Source organism: Eutrema salsugineum, unplaced genomic scaffold (assembly GCF_000478725.1).
Source record: "Eutrema salsugineum unplaced genomic scaffold, Eutsalg1_0 scaffold_21, whole genome shotgun sequence".
NCBI classification, from domain to species: Eukaryota; Viridiplantae; Streptophyta; class Magnoliopsida; order Brassicales; family Brassicaceae; genus Eutrema; species Eutrema salsugineum.
In genome coordinates this window covers 1-27,508 of record NW_006256821.1, presented here as the reverse complement: position 1 = coordinate 27,508, position 27,508 = coordinate 1, and the positions used below count along the sequence as shown (strand labels likewise).

Below are 27,508 nucleotides of genomic sequence, written 5' to 3'. Positions count from 1 at the left end.
GCAGCTCCATTCTCTATCCCCTTTTTGTCTTGTACTTCCATGTCAAATTCTTGAAGTTGAAGAACCCATCTTAACAGTCTTGGCTTGGCATCTTTCTTGGTCATCAGATACCTGAGTGCTGCATGATCAGTATATACAATGACTTTTGATCCCACCAGGTAGCTTCTGAATTTATCAAAGGCAAAGACTATTGCCAGCATTTCCTTCTGAGTAGTAGCATACTTCTCTTGTGCAGAGTCAAGTGTTCTACTGGCATAGTAGATAACATGTAGCTTCTTGTCCTTCCTTTGCCCAAGAACTGCTCCAACTGCAAAATCAGATGCATCTGTCATAACCTCAAAAGGAAGGGACCAGTCTGGTGCCTGGACTATTGGTGCACTGACTAATGCATCCTTGATCAACTTGAAGGCGTCTTCACATTCAGCATCAAAGATGAAATCTACTTCTTTACACAACAGCCTTGTCAAAGGCCTGGCAATTCTTGAGAAGTCTTTTATAAATCTTCTGTAAAACCCTGCATGCCCAAGGAAACTCCTTATTCCCTTGACTGAAGTGGGGGTTTTCAGATTAACCATCACTTCCACCTTTGCGCTGTCAACCTCTTTGCCCTTCTCAGATATCTTGTGCCCAAGGACTATTCCTTCCTGCACCATGAAGTGGCACTTCTCCCAGTCCAACACCAAGTTATGCTGCTCACATCTCTCCAAGACCTGTAACAAATTAGAGAGACAATCCGAGAAGGAGGAGCCATAGACACTAAAATCATCCATGAACATCTCCACCTTCTCTTCAATTATGTCAGAGAATATATGCATCATGCAACGTTGAAATGTGGCAGGTGCATTACACAGACCAAAAGGCATTCGCCTGAATCCAAATGTGCCATAAGGGCATGTGAATGTTGTTTTTTCTTGATCTCGGGGATCTATGGGAATTTGGAAGAACCCCGAGTACCCATCGAGAAAACAAAAGAAGGGGTGGTTTGCAAGCCTCTCTAACATCTGATCAATGAAAGGCAAAGGAAAATGATCCTTCTTAGAGGCTGCATTGAGCTTTCTATAGTTTATACACATTCTGTGTCCTGTGACAGTTCTAGTAGCTATCAGCTCATCCTTCTTGTTTTAACCACTGTGATCCCACCCTTCTTGGGCAGAACATTAACAGGAGACACCCATCCGAGTCAGAGATTGGGTAAATTATCCCTGCCTCAAGAAGTTTTAGTATCTCCTTCTTAACCACTTCCTTAAGGTTAGGGTTAAGACGTCGTTGATGCTCAATAGAGGACATAGATTGGTCCTGTAGGTGAATCCTGTGGGTGCAAATGTCAGGAGAGAACCCTCTAATATCAGCCAAAGAATATCCTATGGCTCTCCTGAACTTTCTTATCTCGCTAAGCAATGCACTCTCTTGATGCTCTAATAAGCTATCATTGATGATTACAGGATATGTGGAGTTTAAGCCCAAGAAAGCATACCTGAGCCCTGTTGGTAGAGGCTTGAGATCAACAGGGGGTGCATCAGCCTCGTTCCAATCCTGGTCCAAGCAGCTTTGGCTCATTTCTGCTCCTTTGATAGCCAAGACCTCAGAGCCACTTTGTTCCAGTTCCAAAAACCTTGTCTCAGGACCAAGCTCTCTAGCATTGTCCAAATACAACTTGTACCATTCACTTGCTTCTGCTAAGAGCCCATTGTCTCCTTGTTCTTGAGTTAGAGCAGCTTGAAGAGGATCCTCAGTGTTCAGTTCCTCAAGCAACTCATCAGCCAACTGATCCATTGTCTCCACATAAAAGCATTGACCTTCAATGGTGGATTTCTTCATCATCTCATTCACATCAAACTTGAGCTTTTCAGACCCAAGTTGATGCTCTATTATCCCACCTCTCACGTCAATTATGGCTCCTGCAGTGGCCAAGAATGGCCTGCCGAAGATAAGAGGATCAACTGGTTCTTCATCCATTTCCAGCACAACAAAATCTGTTGGAACCTCAAAACCACCTATCTTAACAGGTAGGTCTTCCAACATACCAACAGGCAATCTAACTGATCTATCTGCAAGGATAAGAGAGATCCTTGCAGGTTTGAAGACTCTAAAGCCCAGCTTTTTTGCTATGGAGAATGGCATCAAGCTGACTGATGCTCCTAGATCACAAAGACATCCAGAGAATAGAAGAGGTCCAATGGCACAAGGGAGTGTGAAACTCCCTGGATCAGTCAACTTTCTTGGAATGGACTTCTTCTGAATGATAGCACTGCATACATGACTTAGTACCACCATTCCTTGAAGGTCTTTAGTCTTGTTCAGAATGGCATCCTTCAAGAACTTCCCCATCTTTGGCATCATTAGGAATGCATCAATGAGAGGCATTGTGAGTGGTGTCTCATTGAATGCCTTCTCAAATACAGCTCTTGCCTTGTCCACAAGCTGCTTCTTAAATCTCCCTGGAAATGGGAGCTTTGGTTGGTATGGAGGTGGTGGCACATATGTCTTTTCTGGTTCAGGTTCCTTTTCTACCTCTTTACCCTTTTCTGTCCTTGGTTTCTCAGCAACCTGATCATCTTTTAAGGCTGCCTCCCTCTCAGTTTGATCATTGTCCTCAATGATCACATTGTTGTTCTCAATACCAGGTAACTCCTTTCCACTCCTCAGTGTAATGGCCTTTGCATATTCCTTGGGGTTGGGTTCTGGTTTTCCAGGTAGGTGACCTTGGTTCCTTGAGCTTGAGGCCTGGTTCTGCTTTAGTTCCTTGATTTCCTGCTGCATGGCTGCATTCTGGCTTGCAAAGATCTGTTGACCCTAAAGTAGTTGTTGCAGAATACCAACCATATCTGTCCCCATCTGTGGCTGCTGAACCTGTGGTGGTTGAAACTGTTGTTGAACCGGCGTCTGCTGTTGGAACTGTGGAGGACCAAACCCTGGTGGTGCCTTTTGCTGCTGTGAACTGAAACTAGGACCTTGAAATGGTTGCTGTTGCTGACCAAAACCTTGATTCTGAGCAAACTGATTCTTGGGTTGAAAAGACCCTTCAAAGCTGTTCTTGGGAACAAAGTTCTGTGGAGCTTGAGAATTGGGATAGACCTGGTCTGATGGGTTAGCTACATTGGTGTTCCTGTAGGAAAGGTTTGGATTGGCATTACCATACTGATATCTCTGGAACCTCTGATTCCCAATGTAGTTAAGCTCCTCCTGGGTGAGACCTTCTTCACTAATGTTCTCAAAGATTTGAGAAGGTTCCTCATACTCTCTAACAAAATGCATTGGCTTCTGAGTAGTGAATTTCAACTTCTCCAATTCACTCCTCAACTCCTTAACTTCCCTAGTGAGCCTCTGTTCTGAGCTTGAACCTTCAGATCTATTTGATCTGTCATAGTCTTCACCATAAGTGTCATTGCTCATTGCTAAGTTCTCCACTAGCTCTAAAGCAGCATGTATCTCCTTTCCCAGAAAGTTCCCAATGGAGGCAGTATCCAGCTGGTTTCTAATCTTGGGAAGAGCTCCTCTATATAGTGTGCTGAGAAGGGAAGCCTCACTAAACCCATGGTGTGGGCATTGGTTTGTGTAGCTCCTGAATCTCTCATATGCTTCACCAAAGCTCTCATTGCTGTGCGGAGTGAAGCTAGAGATTTGGTTCCTAAGTTTTGCAGTTCTTGAGGTGGAGAAGAACTTAGATAGGAAAGCTTGCTTGCATTGCTCCCAGGTTTGAATGGAGCCTCTTGGAAGATTCTTTTCCCATTGGTGAGCTTTGTCACCAAGACTGAATGGGAATAGTCTTAGCTTGAAGCTGTCTTCTGAAACTCCATTAATCTTGGTCAGGTCACATAATTTATCAAATTGATCCAAGTGTTCCAAGGGATCTTCCATTGCTAATACATGGAATTTTGAGTTCTGGACCATATTCAGCAAGGATGCCTTCACTTCAAAGTTGTTGTTTTGCACAGGTGCTGCCTGAATTCCAGCTCCATACTGAGGAGCATTGGCCCTGTCATTCTCTCCAACATAGACTTGGGGTTGCTCAAATCTTCTTTGCTGGTGTTGGAAGGGCTGGGGTTGGTGGTGCACCTGTTGTCTTTGCTGTGCATTGGCCTGATGCCTCTGTTGATGAGCTTGAGCTTGTCCCTGGTGGACATAAGCTTGATGGTGATGCACCTGTTCCTAATGAACATTACCCTGATTTAACCCTTGACCAATTCCATTACCAGCTCCATTACCCTGAGCCTGTTGCTCCTGAACCGGTTGTTCTATGTCCACCACATGCTCACTTTGTTCTTCCATATCAGCCTGATCAATCTGTCTTCCACGTCTGTCCCTTCACCTCCTTGGTACCAAAAGATTAATGTTGTCGTTGAGGGGGAAAGGTGGACCACAGCATCTTGATCTAGACCTGGTGTTCATGCACCTGAAATCACAAACAGAACTTGAAAGTAATCAGTAAAAACAAGAAAATAAGCACTTGATCTCAAGAACAGATCAGAGCTTAATGCTAAACAATCCACAATTTGGCAACGGCGCCAATTGATAACTAAGAGTTTTCAAGGCTCTTTGTAGAGGTTATCAATCCCCTGTCTTGTAGTACAAGGGGTTTATCAATCCATATGTGGTGTTAGACACTAAACTATGTGATCAGATTCTTAATTCAAGCAAACAAGAGTGGTTTTGATTAACTAATGACAACTACAAACTTAAAAACATGATTAAAGATTAAAGAAGAACTAAACAATGACAAGTGATATGATTATGATATGATGGAGGCATGAGATTCTAGACATGATAGTTGGTTAGGGTGCTTTGGTGCTAAACTAGGAATGCTAATGACAATGATGAGACATGATTCAAATGATTAAGAACTCTAATCTAGGTTAATCCTCTCACGAAGGTATTAACCCCTATACTAATCCATTTTCAAACCAAATCATCATTGGTGAAATATGAATCAGTATGCATTAATAAACAGTTCTAAATGATCATTCAAGCAAATAACAATACATCATCATGCAGCAAATGCTTAAACCGCTAATACAGCTCTTTCAGGAATTTTATCAAACACTTTTGGTGCATGAAATTCCCAGAATCTAGATCTCAAGTGATATGCAAGGATCTAGCATAGAGAACAGCTGTTTAGAGAGATCAATCAATGAATCTAGGCCTAAGCACTCCTAATCTAACACTTTAGCACCCTAACCTACACATCTAGAACCTCATTAAGGTGACTTCTCACTAATCATACTAATCTCTCTTAAACGTTTGCAAGTTGAGAAGATTGGCATGATTAATGATGAGAAATAGAGATGGGGAAGATGGATAATGATGGATTTGCAGCTTTAAACACAAAGATCTCTCAAACTCTCTTTATTAAGCACTTAGTAATCGATATTTCTCTTCTTAAGTGGAGTTTTTCACAAAAGAGGCAAGAGGCAAAAGGAATAAAGCATAGTCCTTGGAAAAAAAACCCTAAAAACTATTTATATGTCTCTAAAAACGAACCGGGTCAGCCCGGAACAAACCGGGTCCTGACCCGGCTTTAGTGGATAAAGTGGAAAGTGTGCGAGTTGGTCCAGTGTCTCCCAGGTCTCATGACCAAGTCGCACAGCTGAAGAACTTGTCTTGTGAGACTTAAATCGCTTGGTTTTAGCCGCATGCCCAAGTAGATGTGTTTTGCGAGTCTTTGTGCGGCTTAATCTTCTTCTTCTTCAACTCACAGGACCAAGGCGGTTTCTGGGGAATGTACATGTGCGACTTGGTCATCCCTTAGTCCCAAGCCGCATGCCCAAGTCGCACAACCAAGGAGAGAAGCTTGAACGAGATAAAACCTTGTAGATTCAGCCGCATTCCCATCCAGGAGTGAATTGCGAGTCTTTGTGCGGCTAAGTCCTCTCTGATCCTTAACTCACACGACCATGTAGCAGGGGTCTTCAGGAATGTGTGCGGGTTGGTCTCCATTACTCCCAGGTCGCAGGCTCAAGTTGGTGTAGATTGCGAGTGAGCGTGCGGCTTAGTTCCAGGCGCGGCCAACTCGCATCCCTAAGTCGCACGATTGTGGACTTAGCATTTTTCTTGCTAGGGAGCCTCAGACCTCATCCAGTGATAGCTTACCCGCACTTCTCAACTCACAGCATCAACTTCTAGGCATTCATCTTCAGGCCTGCGAGTTAACCAGGTCGCAAGACTATCTCGCAGCATTCAGAGCAGCCTGGACCACTTCGCATTCCGGGAGGCGTAACTTCCAGGATATTGGTCCGAATTGTGTGCTTCCGGTTTCATAGGACAGAGGACTCATATATATATTATGCCTTGGTGAAGTAAGCTTCAGTGCTTTGGAAGGGGAAGGTTTCCTGGAGGGCTCATCTTCGCAGTGCATTTACACGATCAGAGAGAGGCGTCTAGACACGTGTCCATTCCGGAACCGTTATCTTCTTGCTCATAGCTCCGAATTGAATGATCTCAAACGTTCTGGAAAGAGGACTCAATGATCTCGGATTCTGATGAAGGCCCCGTAAACTGAATCGGTCTGTAAGGGCACCGTCCTTCGCATTCTTCGGAGCTCATCGGGTTGGTCCAAAACGGCAGCGAGACAGGAGTTCCTTCCGACGAGCTTAACTCTCTGCTCACGTGTCCGAATTATATGATTCCACTTGCTCTGGAACCGTGATCCAATCTTCTCCAACGTTGATGAAGCACCCGACAACTGAATCGGACCGGAAAGTTCCCCGGACAGGCGATTTCGGAAACGTGTCTGCACCCGGAGATTTTGGCCTAGAAATTCATTGCCCGGTACGCGGTTTGGCCGATGAATCCACCCGCGGTACATGAGAATGTCTGAGAAAACCTTCCTGCGGTACACGAGAATGGCCGAGAACCTCCAAAAACCCATTTTCAGCATCTTTCAAGCCCTGGTTGCGATTTCTCTTCCTGGATCCATCTCTCCAACTCCAAATAACTCCAAATACACTTGATAAACACTCAAAACATGCAAAGACTCATTGGGACCTAATGCAACTCCTAAATCCGAAAACAAACCCTAAGAACCTAAAATTCATGGAATAAGATATCCTTTGGAATGAAATATACAACCTAAATGATGCAATTTATGAACATATCAGAGCACTTGCGAATGGTACTAGAGGTACTTAGGAAGGAACGACTCTCTGGTAACCTGAAAAAGTGTACCTTCTGTGCAGACAGTGTCGTTTTTCTAGGTTTTGTTGTAGGAGCTAACGGAATCCAGGTGGATGAAGAGAAGATTAAGGCCATTCAGGAGTGGCCTAGTCCTAAGACCGTTGGTGAGGTCAGGAGCCTCTATGGCTTGGCCGGGTTTTATCGACGGTTCGTCAAGGACTTCAGCACACTCGTCGTCATAAAGAAGGATGTTGGTTTTAAATGGGACGCGGCCCAGGAAGAAGCTTTCCAGCTTCTAAAAGACAGGCTTACTCACGCCCCTTTACTCTCTTTACCTGATTTACTAAAACTTTTGAAATCGAGTGTGATGCTTCAGGTATAGGTATCAGTGCGGTCTTGACTCAGGAGAAGTGGCCCATAGCTTACTTCAGTGAAAATTGGGCGGAGCCACATTAAACTACCCCACGTACGACAAGGAACTCTACGCCCTCGTTCGCGCTTAACAGACTTGGCAACACTATCCTTGGCCAAAGGAGTTTGTGAACCACACGGATCACCAGTCGTTAAAACATCTTAAGGGGCAACAAAAGATGAAAAAGCGGCACGCAAGATGGGTTGAGTTCATTGTAACCTTCTCCTATGTCATTCAGTACAAGAAGGGAACGGACAACATCACTGTCGATGCATTGTCTCGGCAATACAGCCTGATCTTCACTTTGGACGCCAAGATACTCGGCTTGAGATAATAAAAGAGGCTTATGCTTCTGACCCCGATACCAGGAAGTTTATCAATCTTGTTCTAAATTTGCTAATGGCAAATACTTTAGAAATGATGATTTCCTGTTCTATGAAAAGCGATTGTGTATACCTAATGTTTCACTTCGTGATATTTTGGTTAGGGTAGAACATGGCGGTGGTTTGATGGGGCACTTCGGAGTTACTAGGACCCTCAGCGTGGTCCAAGACCATTTCTTCTGGCCAAACTTGAAAAGGGACGTGGAAAGAATCTGTAACCGGTGTGTCACTTGTAAGTATGCAAAATCCAAAAGCCAGCCACCAGGTATGTACACGCCCTTACCCATCCCTAGTTCACCTTGGTCCGACATTTCTATGGATTTTGTCTTAGGTTTACCGAGAACTAGGAAAAGACGAGACTCGGTATTTGTGGTTGTAGATTGGTTTTCAAAAATTGCCCACTTTATCCCTTGTCATAAAACAGATGATGCAGATAATGTAGCCGATCTGTTCTTTAGGGGAATTGTTAGGTTGCATGGTGTACCAAGAACCATAGTCTCTGATAGGGATACCAAGTGTCTCAGTTATTTTTGGAAAACTCTGTGGTCCAAGTTAGGTACTAAGCTATGTTTTTCCACTACCAGTCACCCCCAAACCGATGGACAAACCGAGGTAGTGAATAGGACCTTGTCGGCCTTGCGTAGGTCTGTCATTAAAAAGAACCTCCAAACTTGGGAAGACTGTTTGCCACACATAGACTTTTCATATAATCATTCTTTGCATTCTACTACCTTGTATTCTCCGTTTCAATTAGTTTATGGCTTTAACCCCCTTACCCCACTTGATCTTTTGCCTTTACCATTGTCTGAACATGTCAGCCGTGCGTTGTAGTACTTAGGGTGTCGATCCACAGGGAGAGTTGTCTTTTCTGCAGAAACTTCAAACTGGATTAGTAATCGAACTCAAAGACCAATGGGGGTTTTTGTGGTGTTTGTGTGACACTGAAAACGCAAAATAAAACAAGACTAAGACTCTACTAAAACGAATTTTTGGCTGACAGGGATATCTTAGGGGATATTCGATTCATGCTAGGGTTTTAAAGCTCATAGGTGGCGATTTAGACTTTTTCGAGTTACTCTAATCGATGTATGGTGGCATTTCCAATTAGCTTCCGGGCGATTTATGTTCATCTGTTTCTGAGATCTGCATGGAACTGGAATAGACATATATAAGATTAACCAACTCTCGTCATCTTAATCAACTAGTCACTTACCTCGGAAATTAACTCTCTCTCATGCCGCGAGTAAGATCATGCATTAGACGTTGAATTCGTCTGCTCACATCTTCTCTACAGGTAGCTTTCGACTCCTGTAGCGACTATGTTCTTCTGAATCTTTGTTCTGGCAATCTGATACAACACTCTCGTGGCTCTGATTCCTAGATTCAGTAGTTAGATCGCGAGTTTAACTACATGCATTAAGAACAACTTAGAAGAGATGAGATCTAGAATATGGCTAAGAAAACAACAGCAATCCTAATCGAATATGGAGCCCCCTTCGATGGATCCCTTAAACTCAACAACTAAATTACTCTCACATGATTTAAGAGAACATAAGAATAACATAAAATTAAGAGGAATTTACACTCCTTAGCACTTTTTCAGTGCGTATTTACATGTTTTAGTTCTTTCGATTGAAGTGGCACTTTTATAACAAAGTGTATTGGAAATTGAGTACCAATTTAGACCAATAATGACCTATTTTACAACCCTGGGATTTCTCGGGTATGAAGAGACGTGTATCGTTGAGCAACAGTGCTAAGGGTCGGCGTTCCGGTGAGTAACGACGACGAGTGCGAAACGGGGGATAACGACGACGGCTGTGACGACGACGACAACAGCGCAATTTGGGGAAGACAATCGGAATTCTGATGTGAAATCGGACTGGACGTATGTAAATCGCAGCACTGAAAACCAATAATTTCCGTTGCTCGAGTAAAAGAGATTACTAAATCGCCGCAGACGAAATTTTGAGGCGTCGTTTCGCATAGGAATCCCAGTTTTCAGAACGTCCTCGATGCCTTCGATTCTAAATCGCCGTCAGCCTTCGATTCTAACCGGAGCTGGATTCGGAGTCTGTAAGCCCCGATTCCCACTGGAAACATAATAATAATGTGGATATATCCATAACCTCTGGAAACAAGATAGAAATATGGATGTAAACAAAATAGTTGCATTTAACGAATTTAACCATAATCGAACATCCATTAATAAACATCCACTATTAAGCACATATACAGTGGTGCTGATAGCATAATGGAAGTATCCATGATAATAGATAGCACACACACAATTGATGGCTATCACCTGATGGAAGTATCCATGCTATGCAATAACACGCATATGATAGCACTTTTGCTCGTTTCAATTCCCCACAGAACATTTTTATGTACTGATAACACCGGATTTTGACCATTTTTATGGATCACTTTAATATCTTTTACAGGTGTTTTTACTCCATTTTCAAAGGTTTTCAAAGGATTTCTATGTTTCCAGATTTTAAAAGACTTTTCAGGTAATTTGGGATAAAGAGGCACAAAATGGAACAAAAAGACTCTTTTGGATAAATGCAGACCGTCAGAACTCTCATAGAGAGACGAAGACCTTCTCACCGTCTGATCACACTCAAAATTGGACAACTTATAGAAGAATCAACCAGCTTTCAAATGCACTTGGTTTGGAGACATTCCAACGGTTGGATCTCAAGATATTCCATTAGCCCCGGAGCCACTCGAAGTCGGCCAGCAAGTCACGCGACAGCGGTGATCAACCTATTTCCCGCGGTCAGAAGCTTCCCGACCGCGGCCAACAAGCCAATCACTGCGGTCACGACACTCACGACCGCGGCAATCAAGGTCCGAATTAAAGCCCACATATCTGAAGCCCAAAGTCATTCTCAGCCTCAATTCTGGAACCCTAGAGACCATGGAGTATTGAAGACTATAAATACATGTCATTTAGGTCGTTTTTAGAGAGAGCCATTCATACTTTACAGAAATCCTTTTCCTTTAGCCGTTTTTATTGAAGTCCGAGTTCTTCAATAGAGAAGCTTTCTTTATCTCTTTTCTTTACTGTTTTTCTTTACTTTTATTAAAACCGATGATGATGTCGACCTCAGCCATGTCTGAGTAGATCCCGAGTTGGGCTTAGGGTTCTCGAAAGGGGCTCTCATAATCGATTAAGACATCTAGGTTTATAGATCTGAGATTTCGAGCTGTTCTCTGTTTATTCTTGTTCTTATTGCATGTATGCTTGACTGATCACCTAGTATCTGATCTAGATAGTTAGTGTTGCGAAAGTTTTCATTAAGTATCAGCACTAGAATGAAACAGGCGATTTTTCCGTAGGAGTGGAAACCTACCTGCGGCGAGATCGTGAGTATTGACGAGTCTTGTGCAGCTCTTGCGTTCTCTCCCTTCCAGGGCCAGAGTGGAAACCTACTGGTCAGGGTTGCGAGAAACAGTTGGTTATGATCACGACAGTGACGTAGTCATACCGCCGTACTCTAGCTCTAGAACCCCTATGTATCGATATCTGTCAATCCCAATCTATCTACTCTAGTGTCAAAACCGATTATGATCCCTTAGAGTTCCCAAAAGCTCAGCGTTTTTAGCCATAGTTTACAATTCCATCGATTTTTATTTGCTTATTTAGACCTGCATTTCAATTTCCTTAGTTCGTTATTTACTTGCTTTACTAGTATTTCATTCGATATTTTACTTGCCTTATTAATCTTTCATTCGATATTATACTTGTTCTATTTGCCTTTCATTCGATTTCTTTACTTTCTTTTTAGGATAGATTTATTTGCTTTCTTTTGTTTTAGTTTAATTTGCAAAAACAACCAACCTTTAAAACCAATTTAGTCTAGACATAAAGTTAAAAACCGTAGAAGAATACCAGGCACACAAATCTCAGTGGATTCGATCCCTAAATACTACAACTGATTAGCTGTGCACTTGCGGCTTTCATTTGTTTTGTTAAGGGTAAAACTTGTTCCCTCACGCAGTTGACACGAACATCAAGTATTTGGCGCCGTTGCCGGGGATTTGTTTCGCTGCCTTTTTGCTATTTTTCTTGTTTTAACTTCTGTTCTAGACACCTGATCTCTAGTTCTTTCTTAAAGTTTTTTTGAACTATCTTTCCCTTCTTTTGTTTTTCTCTGAATTGCATGAATACCAGGCGTAGACCTGCAGGAGATATTCCAATTCTAGACGAGATAGACAGACACGAAAGAGAACTTCGAAGACTTAGACGAACGCAAGGAATGGCCAACGACGACCAGCCTGGAGATCCTGTTAATCGAAATTTAAATATGGACCAAGATGGTTCCGAACATGGAGAAAACGAAGAGAATGATCACATAGAAGGCGATCATGCTCGACAAGATGGAGAGGAGGACGAGGTTCCTCCAAGAAACCACCAGAACCGAGAGAGAAAAGGACGTGAAGACCTTGATCCACCCATCAATGCTGCCGATGGTGACCACCAAGCAATGCAGCCGAATGAATGCATTCATCGCCCCATTCCGCCAGCAAATCAACACCGAAGACAAGCCAGGAACCATCGCATAGCTGATTTTGATGCACCTACTCAAATTTTTCAGAATAGATCTGCAATTCAAGTACCATTTCCGAACCGGAATGAGTTTGAGGTCAAGCCTCAAATCATCTCATTGGTGAAGCAAAACCAGTTCCATGGAGTTCTTTCTGAACACCCAATGGACCATATCGAGCTCTTTGAAGAAATTTGCAGCATCATGAGAACAAATCAAATTCCACCAGACTATTTAAAGTGTAAGTTGTTCCCTTTTTCATTACCAGATAAAGCTCACCGTTGGTTGAAATCTTTGCCTGCAGGATCGATTACTAATTGGGAAGAATGTAGAACTGCTTTCCTGAACCACTTCTACACTAAGTCAAGGTCGAATCAGTTCAGAACAAAGATCTCAAACTTTCAACAAGGGCCAACTGAATCTTTCTATGAAGCATGGGAACGTTTTAAGGAGTATGAACGTGATTGCCCTCACCATGGATTTCATGGATCAAGCCTGCTGAGCACATTTTACAGAGGTTTGTAACCAAAATACAAACTTTCACTTGATACAGCTAGCAATGGAGATTTTGGACAAAAGACGATAGCCCAAGGAAGAGCTCTCATCGAAAATTTGGCTCAAGCCAATAACAATGACTATCCTGAATACGATCGATCAATGAAGCAAGCCGGAACAGACAACAAAGAGATAACCGAGTTGAAGAACATGGTGAGCCAGCTTCTGAAGAGCAACAATCGCCCAATCCATGCTTGTGAGACCAACAATGGTGCAGAAGATGAAGGACCTAGTGATGTCGATCACATTAATCAAGCCTTTCAAGAAGAAGATGTAAACTACGTAGGAGCACTGGTGCCATATCAAAATCGCTCCAACAATAGCTTCAACAACAACTTCCGGAACGCAAATTACAACAATCTCTCTTACCGCAATCCAAATGTGGAGAATCCTCAAAATCAGTACTACCCACCTCAGCAAAAATCCTTCCAAAACAAGTTTCAAGGTGGAAACTATGGAGGAATAGTACCATATCAACCGCGACAGCCATATAACTACTGATATGTCTATATTTTACATCATTTAGAGTGCATTTTAGAGTCCTCATCATGTGTTTTCCCATGTAAATTGAGTCTTTAGGCATGAAAATAGGATTTAGGGCTTGCATTAGGTCCCAAAGAGTTTTGCATGTTTTGAAGTCCTTATCAGGTGCTTTGGGAGTCATTTGGAGCCTAAGAAGAGGAGCAGAGAAGAAGACGGTGAAGAAAAAGGTCAAAAATGGTGAAAACCGCTTGGAGGAATTTTTCGGCCAAATCGCGTACCGGACGGACAGAAACCTCGGCCAAAATCCTTACCGATCGTTCAACCTCGACCAAAAAGCTTACCGATCGCTCAGCACCGACCAAAGTCCGTACCGATCGACCAAAGTCAGCCTGGGTCGAAGATCAGGTGTAAATACCGCGGGTTGAGTTTTTGGCCGAGGCGAAGGAATTTTTACGACCAAAAAGCTTACCGCGGTACACAGCCCTCGGCCATTTTCCTTACCGCGGGAAGCTTTTCTCGACCAAAATTTGTCCTTGTCCGCGCGTTTCAAAGATCAGCAATCCGGGGAACCTTCCGGTCCGAACCAGTTGGCGGGGTCTTCAGCAAAGTTGGAGATAATCAAACAAAGATCCCAGAACAGTTGAAATCATCCAATTCGGACCAGTGGGGAGAAAGATACAGCTTCCGGAAGATGCACCAACATTACGCGCATCCGAGAACCGAACGGTGGAGTACAAAGATCACGGCGGACGGAACCTTTCCGGACCGAACTAGCTTGCCCGGTCTCCATCAAAGTTTGGGATCTTTGAAAGACCTTTTCAGAACGGTTGGGATCGCTAAATTCGGACGAGTGGTTTCAAAGATAAAGTCTCCGGAGTTCACATCGGTCCAAACAGCTTATTTCCCGGTGATTCCAATGCGGTTCAAAGATGTGAAATCCAGGAAGCCTTCCACTTCCCAAGCTCCGACGGTTTCTTCACCAAAGTTCGAGCTTATTGAGTCATCTTGACTATGGAACTGGTCTCAGAGCATTTGAGCAGTTGAAAGTTACTGTTTCCGGGAGGTGACATGGTCGATACGAACCCAAATATGTTGCGGTACGCGCTAAGTGTTTTCTCAGGGCTCGGTTCATTACCTCGACATCGGCCAAGTCAAGGCTCATATTTTGGGAGTATTCTGAACTAGGCCTCGTGCTGACGCCTCGGCACGTTTGAATCAAGGCATGCACACGTAAGAAATGAAGCTGGAAACGACTAAGTGTTGAATGTGCACCTCGGCGCAATGACCCCGGCGTGCATGCCGGCCCCTGTTCGCTCAAACCCCTCGACTACCAAGCGCCTCGGCATTTCATGCCGAGGTCCATTGTCACGAACCCAGAATCAAGAACAAAGCTGCCCAAGAACACACACGTGAAGATGGATCGAAGACTAGGGTTCATGCATGTTCTTGACGTGTTCTTCACGAGATCTTCATTTGGATCTGGACTCACGTGCACTCCTCGACATGAAGACCTCGGCTTCACTCTCCGACACACCGTGGCACTCACCCATCAACCCAAGAACGCGGTTCAGTACCCGGTTTGTTCCGGGCTGACCCGCGACACTTTACCTTTGCTATATATACATTTTGAGACTAAAAACCTAATCATCTGATCTCTTATCTGTTTTTAGCTTTAAGAACTTGCCTCTTTTGTGAAACTTGATCAGTCTAATCCGATATCTCGTTTTTGCATCAGAAATCTTGTTCTTTCTTTATTTTCTTTTGTCATCTATCATTAAACTCCTCATCATGACTAGCTACACGTCTTGCAAAAGTCTTAATGAGCTCGTTATGATTAGTGAGTAGTCGTTTAAGCGGCTTTAGATGAGTAGATTAGGGTGCTTTCAAGGTAGATTAGTGGGTTTAGGTGTCTAGTCTTGCATGTTTCATTCCTTAACCGACGAGATCTCTAGGCTGGATCCAAGCACATCACTTGAGGTTCAGATCTGAGACATATCTCGCATCAAAAGTGTTTGTAGAAATGTCTGAACCACTCGGTCAAGGGTTTAAGAGTCTTTCATCGCGGGAGTGATAGTTTGTTCTCTTAAATGACATTTTTGAACTGATTCTTATTGCTGATTGATTCGATGCTTCTCAAAAGACATTTTTGGTATGAAGGAGAATCAGTTTAGATGCTTAATACTTTCATGAGAAGATTAACACGCCTTGAGTTCAAAGTTAAATGAAACCGCTTGATGTTTTGATTCATTAACCAACTAGTTGAACTTGGAAGCACCCGAGTCAAGTATCTCGTCTAAAGTCCCTTGCTTTATTACATATTATCATCATCTGAATCGTTTAGTTATTATTTGCATCATGTCTCTGTTTAGATCTAATCATTTGCTTTACCTTTCATGCTTAGTCGTTTGTTACGTAGCTTAGTTCAAAACCTTCACCTTTTGTCTTGACTTAAATGAACAAACATCATAGTCTAGTGTCTCGTTGACTTGTCTGGATTGATACCTCTTTGTGCTACTTCGACAAAGGGGATTGATAGTCCTGAGACCTAAAAAGTCTTATCTATCAATTGGCGCCGTTGCCAACTTTTCGGAGCATTAGTCTTTTGTTTGTTCTTGAGTTCAAGATTTTACCTTTCTTTGTTTTACTAACTTCCTTGCAAGTTCTTGTGTTGCTTTCAGGTGCATGAAAACCAGGTCTCGGAGCACAGAACCGCCTCTACCATACGACGACAACATCAACCGGATTGAGAGGCGAGCTCGCGAGAGGGAACGGCATTTTGAAAGGCTTGGAATGGCAGAACAGCAAAGGATCGAGCAACAGGCTCAAGAAACCGAGCACCAGGCTCATGCTAATCAGGCGCAGGCAGGCAGGAATGAACAACAAGCTTATGTTAACCAACAACAGGCTCAGAGGAACGAAAGGCTTGCTCAGCAAAACCAACAACAAGCTAATAGAAACGAGCAACAAGCCCACCATGTTCATCCGCCACCGCCACAAGCTCAGAGACAACCTCATCCGGTCTTTGTTGGAGAGAACGACCGAGCTAATGCGCACCAATACCGAGCTGGGATTCAAGCTCCACCGGTTCAAAATAACAACTTTGAATTTAAAGCAACCCTCCTCAACATGGTGCAGAACTCAAAGTTCCACGGTCTAGCCGGAGAAGACCCTCTTGAGCATCTAGATCAGTTTAATCGGGTTTGCGACCTAACTAAGATCAATGGTGTCTCGGAAGATAGCTTCAAGCTACGCTTGTTCCCATTCAGCCTCGGTGATAAAGCTCACCAGTGGGAAAAGAACCTCCCGAGGGTTTCTATACAAACATGGGAGCAGTGTAAACTGGCGTTCTTATCAAAGTTCTTTTCCACATCACGCACGGCTAAGCTCAGAAACCAGATATCAAGCTTCACACAGCACAACAACGAGAGCTTTAGCGAGGCTTGGGAACGGTTTAGAAGTTACACTAACCAATGCCCACACCACGGCTTCTCAGAGGCATCCCTCTTGAGTACTTTATATCGAGGTGCACTCCCCAAGATCAGAAACCAACTCGATACAGCTTCAAATGGAAATTTTCTTGGGAAAGAGATCAATGCGGCAATGGAACTAGTCGAGAACCTAGCCATGTCAAATGATACTTATGGCGAGGACTTTGATAGAGCAAACCGTACAGAGGGCTCTGGTGAAGAACAACGTATGAAAAAGGATATCAGAGAGCTTCAGAGCAAGCTTGACAAAGTTCTGATGGCGACTCAAAAGCCAATACACTTTGTAGGCGAGTTTGATGAGCAAGGGCCAAGTTTTGATAATGTAAACGAAGACGGTCTAACTCAAGAGGAGCTGAACTACATAGGGAATCAGCAGAGGTATCAGCGGTTCAACAACTACAACAGTAACCCAAACCTCTCATACAGAAACCCGAATGTAGCTAACCCTCACGATCAAGTGTACCCTGCTCCGCAACAACACCAAAGCTACGCTCAAAAGGCTCCTTATCAGAATACCTTCCAGCCAAAGCAACAGTTTAGTGGGCAATAGCATGGCTACACTCAGCAAAATCAAGCGGCTCAGGGTAACAACTTCACCAGCCAACCGCAACATCACAAGTTTCCACCAGGGTTCAATCCGCTGCCGATGGATAATCAGCAACAGAATCAGAGAACGGGTCAGAATCAGCTGGGGAACGATGTCTGTGGGATCTTACAGCAACTCTTACAGGGTCAGCAGAGAGTTGAGAGCCAGCACGCGACAATGCAGCAAGACATTAGAGAGCTTAAGCAAAATCAAGCCTCTACATCATCCCGAGGCCCGGCTTTACCAGGAAAACCGGAGCCAAACCCCAAGGAGTATGTGAACGCCATTACATTGAGGAGTGGTAAAGAACTACAAGCTCCAACGCCTAAGACTACGCTCATTGAGGCCAATGAGCAATCAGAGGGGGAGGCAGCCTCAGGTGATGCGTGTAAAGAAGCGGATTTTGAGAAAGAACCGATCAAGGACAACGGAAAAGAGGTGGAAAAGACAACTGAGCTCGAAAAGCCATACGTTCCACCACCACCTTACCAACCCAAGATACCATTCCCAGGGCGTTTCAAGAAGAGAATCTTAGACAAAGCCAAAGCGGTCTTTGAGAAACACTTGGAGAACACGCAACTCACCTTACCCATTATAGATGCCTTCTTAGCTATACCACAGCTTGGGAAGTTTCTAAAGGATGCGATCCTCAACAAGACAAAGGAGCTCCAGGGTATGGTAATACTGAGCCATGAATGCAGCGCCATAATACAAAGGAGGTCTATACCAAGGAAGCTATCCGATCCGGGCAGCTTTACCCTACCGTGTGCTTTAGGTCACTTGAAGTTCTCGAATTGCTTGTGTGATCTAGGAGCTTCTGTGAGCCTGATGCCATACACGGTAGCCAAGAGATTGGGATACAAGAGTTACAAGCCGGCCAAGATCTCTCTTATACTAGCTGATAGATCGGTTCGCTTACCGGTGGGTTTGCTTGAGGATTTACCTTTAAGGATCGGTGAGATAGAAATCCCCACGGACTTCATAGTTCTTGAGATGGACGAGGAACCATTGGACCCTATCATCTTGGGCCGACCGTTCCTAGCAACCGCAGCAGCCATTATAGATGTGAGAGGAGGAATGATTGAACTACACATCGGTTCCGAGCATATGAAGTTCAATGTGAAAGAGATGATGAAGAAACCGACTATTGGAGGTCAGGTTTTCTATGTAGAAGTGATGGAGGAGCTAGTTGATGAGCTCCTGGCAGAGTTGAACGCAGAGGATCCGTTACAAGTGGTCCTTACACGTGAACAAAGCGAGCACGGGTACTTGAACGAGGAAAGCGAGGTATACAAGCAACTTTTGGACCAACCGAAGGAACTTGGAGCTGAAGCTAGGTTTTTGGAGCTCAGGAAGAGTGGCCTCGACATCTTAGACAGCGAGGGGTCCATGGGAACAGAGGAGACACCTCGGGATATCATGGCCGTGGCAACTCATATCGAGGCCGATGATAATCCGCGCGAGAACAAGGAAAAGGCCGAGGAAGCTGTTCCGGGCCAATATAGCTTTGATACCGATTGGAATGAGGCAGACGCTCCCCCTGTTGAGCTCAAGCCTCTACCAACAGGGCTCAGGTATGCGTTCTTAGGCTTGAACTCCACTTTCCCTGTGATCATAAACGATAGTTTGCTTGAACATGAAGAACGTGCATTGCTTAATGAAATCAAGAAATTCAGGAGAGCAATAGGGTATTCCTTGGCCGACATAAGTGGAATCTCTCCTGATATATGCACTCACAGGATCCACCTGGAGGACCAAGCCATGTCCTCTATTGAGCACCAACATCGCCTTAACCCGAACCTCAAAGAGGTGGTTAAGAAGGAGGTACTAAAGCTCCTTGAGGCAGGGATCATATATCCAATCTCTGACTCTCGGTGGGTATCTCCTGTGCACGTTGTGCCCAAGAAAGGTGGTATCACGGTGGTAAAAAATGATAAGGATGAACTCATAGCCCAAAGAACTATAACCGGCCATCGCATGTGCATTGACTATAGGAAATTGAATTCTGCATCAAGAAAAGATCATTTCCCTTTACCATTCATTGATCAAATGCTTGAACGGTTAGCCAATCATCCTTATTTCTGTTTTCTCGATGGATACTCTGGATTCTTCCAAATACCAATAGATCCAAGAGACCAAGAGAAAACGACATTCACTTGCCCTTACGGCACTTATGCTTATAGGAGAATGCCTTTCGGTTTGTGTAATGCACCGGCCACTTTTCAAAGATGCATGATGCACATTTTCTCTGATCTAATTGAAGAGAAAGTTGAGGTGTTTATGGATGATTTCTCCGTATACGGCTCCTCTTTCTCCGAATGTCTTGCTAATCTTTCTCAGGTTCTAAAGAGATGTGAGGAGCATAGGCTTGTATTGAACTGGGAGAAGTGTCATTTCATGGTACAAGAAGGCATTGTCTTGGGGCACAAGGTATCAGAGAAGGGTATTGAGGTGGCCAAGGCCAAAATCGAGGTAATGGTGAACCTACAAGCTCCGAATTCTGTAAAAGGGATAAGAAGCTTTCTTGGGCACGCTGGGTTCTATAGGCGGTTCATTAAGGATTTCTCCAAGATAGCTAGGCCTTTAACTAGGCTATTGTGCAAAGAGGTGGAGTTTATCTTTGATGAAGAGTGTGAGGAAGCGTTTAAGAGGATCAAGGAGGCTTTGATCAGTGCACCAATTGTACAAGCTCCCGATTGGTCTTTACCATTCGAAGTGATGACTGATGCATCTGACTATGCCGTGGGAGCTGTCTTGGCGCAGAAGAAAGATAAGAAACTCCACGTGATTTACTATGCCAGCCGCACCTTGGACTCAGCTCAAGAAAAGTATGCAACCACCGAGAAGGAAATGCTTGCCATTGTGTTTGCATTTGACAAATTCAGGAGTTACTTAGTTGGATCAAAGGTCACGGTCTACACTGATCACGTGGCCTTGAGGTACTTGATGTCTAAAAAGGATGCTAAGCCGAGGCTTTTGAGATGGGTCCTATTGCTCCAAGAGTTCGACATGGAGATACTTGACAAGAAAGGCATAGAAAATGGGGCCGCAGATCATCTTTCAAGGCTGAGGATTGAAGAAAAGGTCCCTATAGATGATGCTTTACCTGAGGAACATCTCATGCTGGTACGGTCTTACTTAGAGGTGGAAGAGGCCAACACGATCAAGGAAAGAAGCCTCCCATGGTTCGCGGATCTTGTGAACTACCTGTCTTGCGGTTTAGAGCCACCGGATCTTGATGCCTATCAGAGGAAAAAGTTCTTTAGAGATGTGATGAGATATCATTGGGATGAGCCGTATCTTTCCGTGCTTAACAAGGACCATCTCTATAGGCGATGCTTGGCCGAAGAAGAGATTCATCCGGTGCTACAAGATTGCCACGGTTCAGCGTATGGTGGTCACTTAGGTGCATTCAAGACGGTTGCCAAAGTTTTGCAAAGCGGCTTCTGGTGGCCGACTATGTTCAAGGACGCTCAAGATGTGGTATCGAGATGCGAGGCTTGTCAAAGGCACGGTAACATATCCAAGAGGAATGAGATGCCCCAAAACCCAATCTTTGAAGTCGAGGTCTTCGACTGTTGGGGCATTGACTTCATGGGTCCCTTTGTGAGTTCATACGGAAATCAGTACATCCTTGTCGCGGTGGACTATGTGAGTAAGTGGGTCGAGGCTGTTGCATCCCCAACCAACGATTCAAAAGTGGTGGTAAAGCTTTTTAAAAGTATCATTTTCCCACGGTTTGGAGTTCCAAGAGTAGTAATCAGTGATGGGGGAAGCCACTTTATCAATAAGACTCTTGAGAGTCTTTTGAAGAAGCATGGGGTAAAGCATAAGGTGGCCACACCTTATCATCCGCAGACTAGTGGTCAAGTGGAGGTCTCTAACCGACAGATAAAGGCTATTTTGGAGAGGACCGTGAGCTCATCTAGAAAGGATTGGAGCAAGAAACTTGATGATGCTTTGTGGGCTTACAGAACCGCGTACAAGACCCCCATTGGAACCTCACCGTTTAACTTGCTCTATGGGAAAAGCTGTCATCTACCGGTTGAGTTGGAATACAAAGCATTGTGGGCAGTGAAACTTCTTAACTTTGACATCAAGACTGCACAAGAGAAGAGGGTTTTACAACTTCATGAGCTTGAGGAAATCCGGTTAGATGCTTTTGAGAGCTCTAAGATCTACAAAGAAAGGACTAAAGCTCTTCATGACAAGAAGATACACAAGAGAGAGTTCAAAGAAGGGGACCAAGTTCTGTTGTTTAACTCGAGGCTTAAGCTATTCCCTGGGAAGCTGAGATCCAGATGGTCCGGTCCATTCGAAATTCTTGAAGTAAGGCCTTATGGAGCGGTTGTTCTAAAAGGAAAAGATGGACAAGGCTTTGTGGTAAACGGTCAGAGGGTAAAGCACTACCTGGCAACAGAAACAAGAGAGGGAGCTACCTCAGTTCCTCTTCTTGAACCAGAATCAGCCTGAAAAGGTATGAAAAGTCAAACTTAGTGACGTTAAACAAAGTGCTCTTGGGAGACACCCCAAGCTTATCCTTGTAAATATTTCGTTTTTCATCTTCTTTTTCTTTTTACTTGAAGCTTTTTGAAGGGTTTGTTAAGTGTTTCAGGAGTTAAGAGGTGAATCTTGATGATGAGAGTAAGAAAAGGCTTGAAAAAGACACGGCCTGATGGTTTAAGTTCTAGAGCATACATAGCCTCGGTATCGACCCTCGGTATATATATATGTCGAGGTCACCTTTTACCGAGTAATAGCTTGAGAACCTCAGCTAAACTCCTCGACTTAATTTCACCATAGCCGTGCTTAAGTAGTTATGTGGTGAGATGACTAAGTGTGGGGGAGGCCCACGGTGTAAACACCTCGGTATGATTATACCGAGGGGCAAAGTTCACTTCAAACGGTCTAAAACCTCGATCGAGGCCGCGACCAGTTTACACCAAGGCCGGACCGTTTAAACCCCCAGCACCAAGTGTTCTCTGTTAATACAAGTGACCACGGCATGATGCCCTCGTGGTGGAGCGTGCCGAGGTGCCCGGCTTCAAGAATGATCAAAAACATGAACACTTGGGACACTTCGGTCAAAGAAGAGAGTTTGCGCGACCTGGGGGAAACACTTGATGGCCGCGGAGAAATTCTGGTTAACTTGAGCTCATGACACTCGGCTTGATGCCCTCGGGGTGGAACAAGTCGAGGCCGCTCAAGAAAACACGAGAAAAATCACTCTAGTCCGTACGGCCCACGTCATCCCCCTTGTCGCGCCATTTGGAAGCCTTTGCGCGGTAATTTGAATTTAAACGCCCGGTCAAAGCTGTTTTGGCGCGGGTCAACGGTCTCAGCTGAAGGAGAAGGGGGGACCAGTCCCACTACAGTCCAAGCGTAAGCTGGAAAGCGCGACACCGCCCATACCAGCCTCCATCCCGAGCCATTAACCGAGAGTTCGCCTTCTTCTCTCTTTTCTCTGCATTTCACGAACATATCTCTCTCATTTCTCATCCATTTCTTGTGATTCCAAGCGTTCTAGACTCGTTAGGGTGTTGTCTATTCATCATAAGCATTCCACTAAACTTGAATCTTGGATTCCCAAAGGTATTTGCATCTTAAAGAACTCATCTTTTTCCTTCATTCTTTGCGAGCTTTATTGTTTGTGAAATGTGGAATCGATTCTTTTAGAACATGTCGGCCTTTGGGAACAATTTTAAAAATTCCATCAAGATAGATAACATAAGAAAAACCGGTCTTTGCTCTGAAAATCACTTGTTCTTGAGTTTTTAAAATTCTTGAGAAAATGCGCTTGGAATCGGTCTTAATGATGCTTTGAGATGTTGAGCTGAACTGTTTAGATATCGTGTCTTTCTTTGCTTGTTCTGGCTTGTTTTTACTTCCTTTGATGTTTGGAAAAAGCTATAACCCTGGTCTTGTTAGAGAAAAAGCTCTGTTCTTGCTATCTTTAGAGACATGTGCTTGTTGATGTACATGATTCTAACGGTCTCTTTGAGGATCTGCCTTGCAGATGACCGGCGACCGAGCTGTTCCCACTCATGAATTGAACAAAAACGAAGTCCAGAGGAGGATTACAAAAGGGAAAGCCGTGGCCGTGGCACGCAATGGTGGAACAAGCAAGAAACCCTCCGTGAGATCCGGTGGTGAGCCAGCCGCCAAGCGAGCAAGGAACGCCGAGCTCACTCTGGTTCCAACCCTTGAACCAAAACGGAATGGGGAGCAGGCAGCCTCTGAGAACGATGGAGACGAGCTGAGAGCCATAGTCCCTCATGAACCCGATTGTGGCAAGAAGGCCAAGAAGGAACCAAAGCCCGAGCCCGAGGAGGAACATTTCCCGACTACTGAGGAGTACTTGGACCACTTTAACTCTATAAGAGTAGCTCAAGGTCGGTTCCTGATATGGAGCTGTTGAAGAAGCTTGAGATACTCGATGATGTTACACTCATCTTTCAAAACATGGGCTTGGCCGAATTCTTCATGATGAGCGATGTTGCTTACGAGGGGATCACACAACAGTTTCTTGCCACTTTGGAGGTTGTCATCTACCCCAAGAGAGATCCCAAGCGTCTACATGGCAAAGGGTTCGGACACATTGAGTTTGACATAGAAGGCGTGCACTACAAGGTCAGTTTCAAGGAGCTTGATGAGATATTTGGATTTGAAAGGAATGGAAGCTCGCTTGACAAGTTTGTGTACCCTCGTGATGAGTTGGCCGCGTTGTGGGAAACGATATCTTTTGGGCCTTACTTGGGAGGCAAGAGCAAGACAAGCTGCATCAGAAACCCTGCGATCAGATACACCAACCGAGTCCTGGCCTCTACGTTCTTCTCTACATACAACCCTGGTGTCATTCACACGGCAGAGCTTGAACTGTTAGGACTTGGACTTAAGCCGCTCATCACTCAAATGAAGAACAAAAAGGAGTTCCAAGGGCCAATGCATGCACCGTCTTTAGGAGCGTTCTTTGCGATCCAAATGCTCACCTATAGACACAATGTGTGGTGTGACCGGAAGAAAAAGGGAGCAAGGAGGCTTCAGAACGGTTGGATTGTCACTACAATTTTGAGAGCTCAAGGGTTCATATTCCCTGATTCACCAGCGAGGCCGAATCTCATTGATGAGCAATACCTAAGTAAAAGCGGTTTCTTTGGAGGCAAGTCAGGGGATAGATGGGTTTACAACTTCACGCTGATGCACAGGGACGGTACACAAGTTCTACTGCCTAACCGAGGCCTCACCATGCTTGATAAGCAGTGTAACATCTCCTTCTATGTCCTCAAGGATCAGTTGTATAACCCCTCTCTCGGCCCACCAATGCGCAAGTGCACCAAGGCCATACCTAACAAGCCTCAGAACGAGAACGGCCCGGCCGGATGTGAGAATGAAGAAGAACGGCACCCTGAGAGAAGGATGGGAGCAGGCCGATATCATTTTGATCCATACGTGTGGGGTGAGCCTGAATACCACACCAAGAAGCTGTATTTGCGAGTGAACACTCTCCAAAAGTGGTGTAAGTGGCAAGACAAGACCATTCATGCTTTGGTGGACTGTGTAAGGCACCTGAAGAAGAAGGTAAAGCAGCTCACACGGCCATCTTCTCCGGACAAGAACTCAGCAACCTCAACCGCACCGGTTACACAAGAGGAGGTTGGGGAAAGCTCAAACGCAAGGAACTCGGAGTTTCCACCAGGCAAAGAGGATTGGATCGACCCTGCCTTGGCATTCTTACCTGAACCCTCGGATAGCAGCCCACCACGTCAGTCCACACCTTCCTGCTCAACATCAAATCCCTCGTACTACTTGGGTGATAGACAAGACTTTTTAGGGTCTCAGGGCTATCAATCCCCTTGTCAATGTAGCACAAAGAGGTTTATCAATCCAGATGTGGTGTTAGACACTAAGCTATATGATCAAGTTCTTAATTCAAGCAAACAAGAGTGGGTTTTGATTAATCTAGAGAAAACTATAAACATAAACAGGATTAAAGACTAATGACAATGACAAATGATATGATGTGAATATGATATGATGGAGGCATGAGATTCTAGACATGATAGTTGGTCAGGGTGCTTTGGTGTTAAACTAGAGATGCTGAAGACAATGATGAGACATGATTCAAGTGATTAAGAACTCTAATCTAGGTTAATCCTCTCATGAAGGTATTAACCCCTATACTAATCCATTTTCAAACCAAATTCCCATTTGTGAAACATGAATCAATATGCATTAACAAACAGCTCTTAATGATCATTCAAGCAAATAACAATACATCATCATGCAGAAAAATGTTTAAACCTCTAATACAACTCTTTCAGGAATTTCATCAAACACTTTTGGTGCATGAAATTCCCAGAATCTAGATCTCAAGTGATTATCAAGGATCTAGCATAGAGAACAGTTGTTTAGAGAAATGAATCAATGAATCTAGCCCTAAGCACTCCTAATCTAACACTTTAGCACCCTAACCTACATATCTAGAACCTCATTAAGGTGACTACTCACTAGTCATACTAATCTCTCTTAAACCTTTGCAAGTTGAGAAGATTAGCATGATTAATGATGAGAAATGGAGATGGAGATGATAGATTCAAAAGAAAACAGCTTTAAACACCCAGATCTCCTTAAACTCTCTTGATTAAACACTCAAATATAGATATTTCTCTTCTTAATGGAGTCTTTTTCACCAAAGAGGCAAGAGACAAAGGGAATAAAACTTCGTTCTCCCCAAAAAACCCTAAAAAGTATTTATACTTTCTTAAAAACGAACCGGGTCAGCCCGGAACAAACCGGGTCCTGACCCGGCTTTAGTGGATAAAGTGAGAATTACTGCGGGTCAGTCCAGTATGTCCCAGGTCGCACACCTAAGTCGCAGCAGATGAAGACTTGTCTTGTGGAGCCTGAATCGCCTTGCCTTAGCCGCACGCCTAAGTAGGAGTGTTTTGCGAGTGTTGCTGCGGTTTGGTCTCCTTCCTCTCCAACTCGCAGGGCTAAGGCGGTTTCTGGGGAATGTACAAACTGTGCGGGTTAGTCTCTATTGCAACTAGGTCGCAGGCTCAAGTCGGAGTGATTTGCGAGTGATCGTGCGGCATAGTTCCAGGCGCGGCTAACTCGCATGCCTAAGTCGCAGGATTGTGGACTTAGCATTTCTCTTGCTCTTGAGCTTCAGACCTCTTCCAGTGATAGTTTACCCGCACATATCAACTCGCAGCATCAGCATTCAGGCGTTCATCTTCAGGCCTGCGGGCTAACCAAGTCGCAAGACCGTCTCGCAGCATCCAGAGCAGCTTAGACCACTTCGCATTCCGGAGAGTGTAACTCCTATGAGGCTTGTCCGAATTGAATGATTTAAGTTGCAGAAGACAGAGGACTCATTTATCTCCAACTTTGGTGAAGGAAGCTTCGGTGCTTGGGAAGTGTAAGGCTTCCTGGAGGGCACATCTTTGCAGTGCATGTACACGACCAGAGAGAGGCGTTTAGACATGTGTCCATTCCGGAGACCGTATCTTTCTGCTCATAGATCCGAATTGAATGATCTTGGACGTTCTGGAAAGAAGACTCAAATATCTCTGGTTCTCATGAAGGACCCAGAAACTAAATCGGCCTGGACGTGCACCGTCCTTCGCATCCTTTAGGACTGATCTGCTCGGTCCGGAATACCTGCGAGACTGGGGTTCCTTCCGACAAGCTTATCTCTCTGCTCACGCGTCTGAATTCCACGATTCCACTTGCTACGAGACCGTGATGCAATGCTCTCCAACTTCTATGAAGCACCCGCCGTCTGAATCGGACCGGAAGGCTCCCCGGACAGGCGATTTCTGAGACACGTTCATACCCGGAGATTTTGGCCGATACACTTCACTCGCGGTACGTGTTTTGGTCGACAAAGTTCACCCGCGGTACGTGAAAATGGTCGACAAAACCTTCCTGGCCAG

At 44.5% G+C, this 27,508-nt stretch overlaps 1 protein-coding gene and 3 non-coding genes across 4 annotated transcripts; 2 read left to right on the top strand and 2 right to left on the bottom strand.

The window, feature by feature from the left end:
- The first annotated feature begins 3,529 nt into the window (after positions 1 to 3,529).
- On the top strand, positions 3,530 to 3,636 carry LOC112086292. The gene has a single exon (XR_002899414.1). It is a non-coding gene; the product is annotated as a small nucleolar RNA R71 (small nucleolar RNA).
- A 3,469-nt stretch (positions 3,637 to 7,105) lies between these two features.
- On the top strand, positions 7,106 to 23,860 carry LOC112086228 (uncharacterized mitochondrial protein AtMg00860-like; the record flags this gene model as incomplete). Its single annotated transcript, XM_024155137.1, has 2 exons — positions 7,106 to 7,486; positions 23,587 to 23,860. Coding segments are annotated over exons 1-2 (655 nt in total), but the record flags the coding sequence as incomplete, so codon positions are not given.
- Positions 12,835 to 12,940, bottom strand: LOC112086298. The gene has a single exon (XR_002899420.1). It is a non-coding gene; the product is annotated as a small nucleolar RNA R71 (small nucleolar RNA).
- On the bottom strand, positions 16,878 to 16,984 carry LOC112086256. The gene has a single exon (XR_002899378.1). It is a non-coding gene; the product is annotated as a small nucleolar RNA R71 (small nucleolar RNA).
- Positions 23,861 to 27,508: the final 3,648 nt, after the last annotated feature.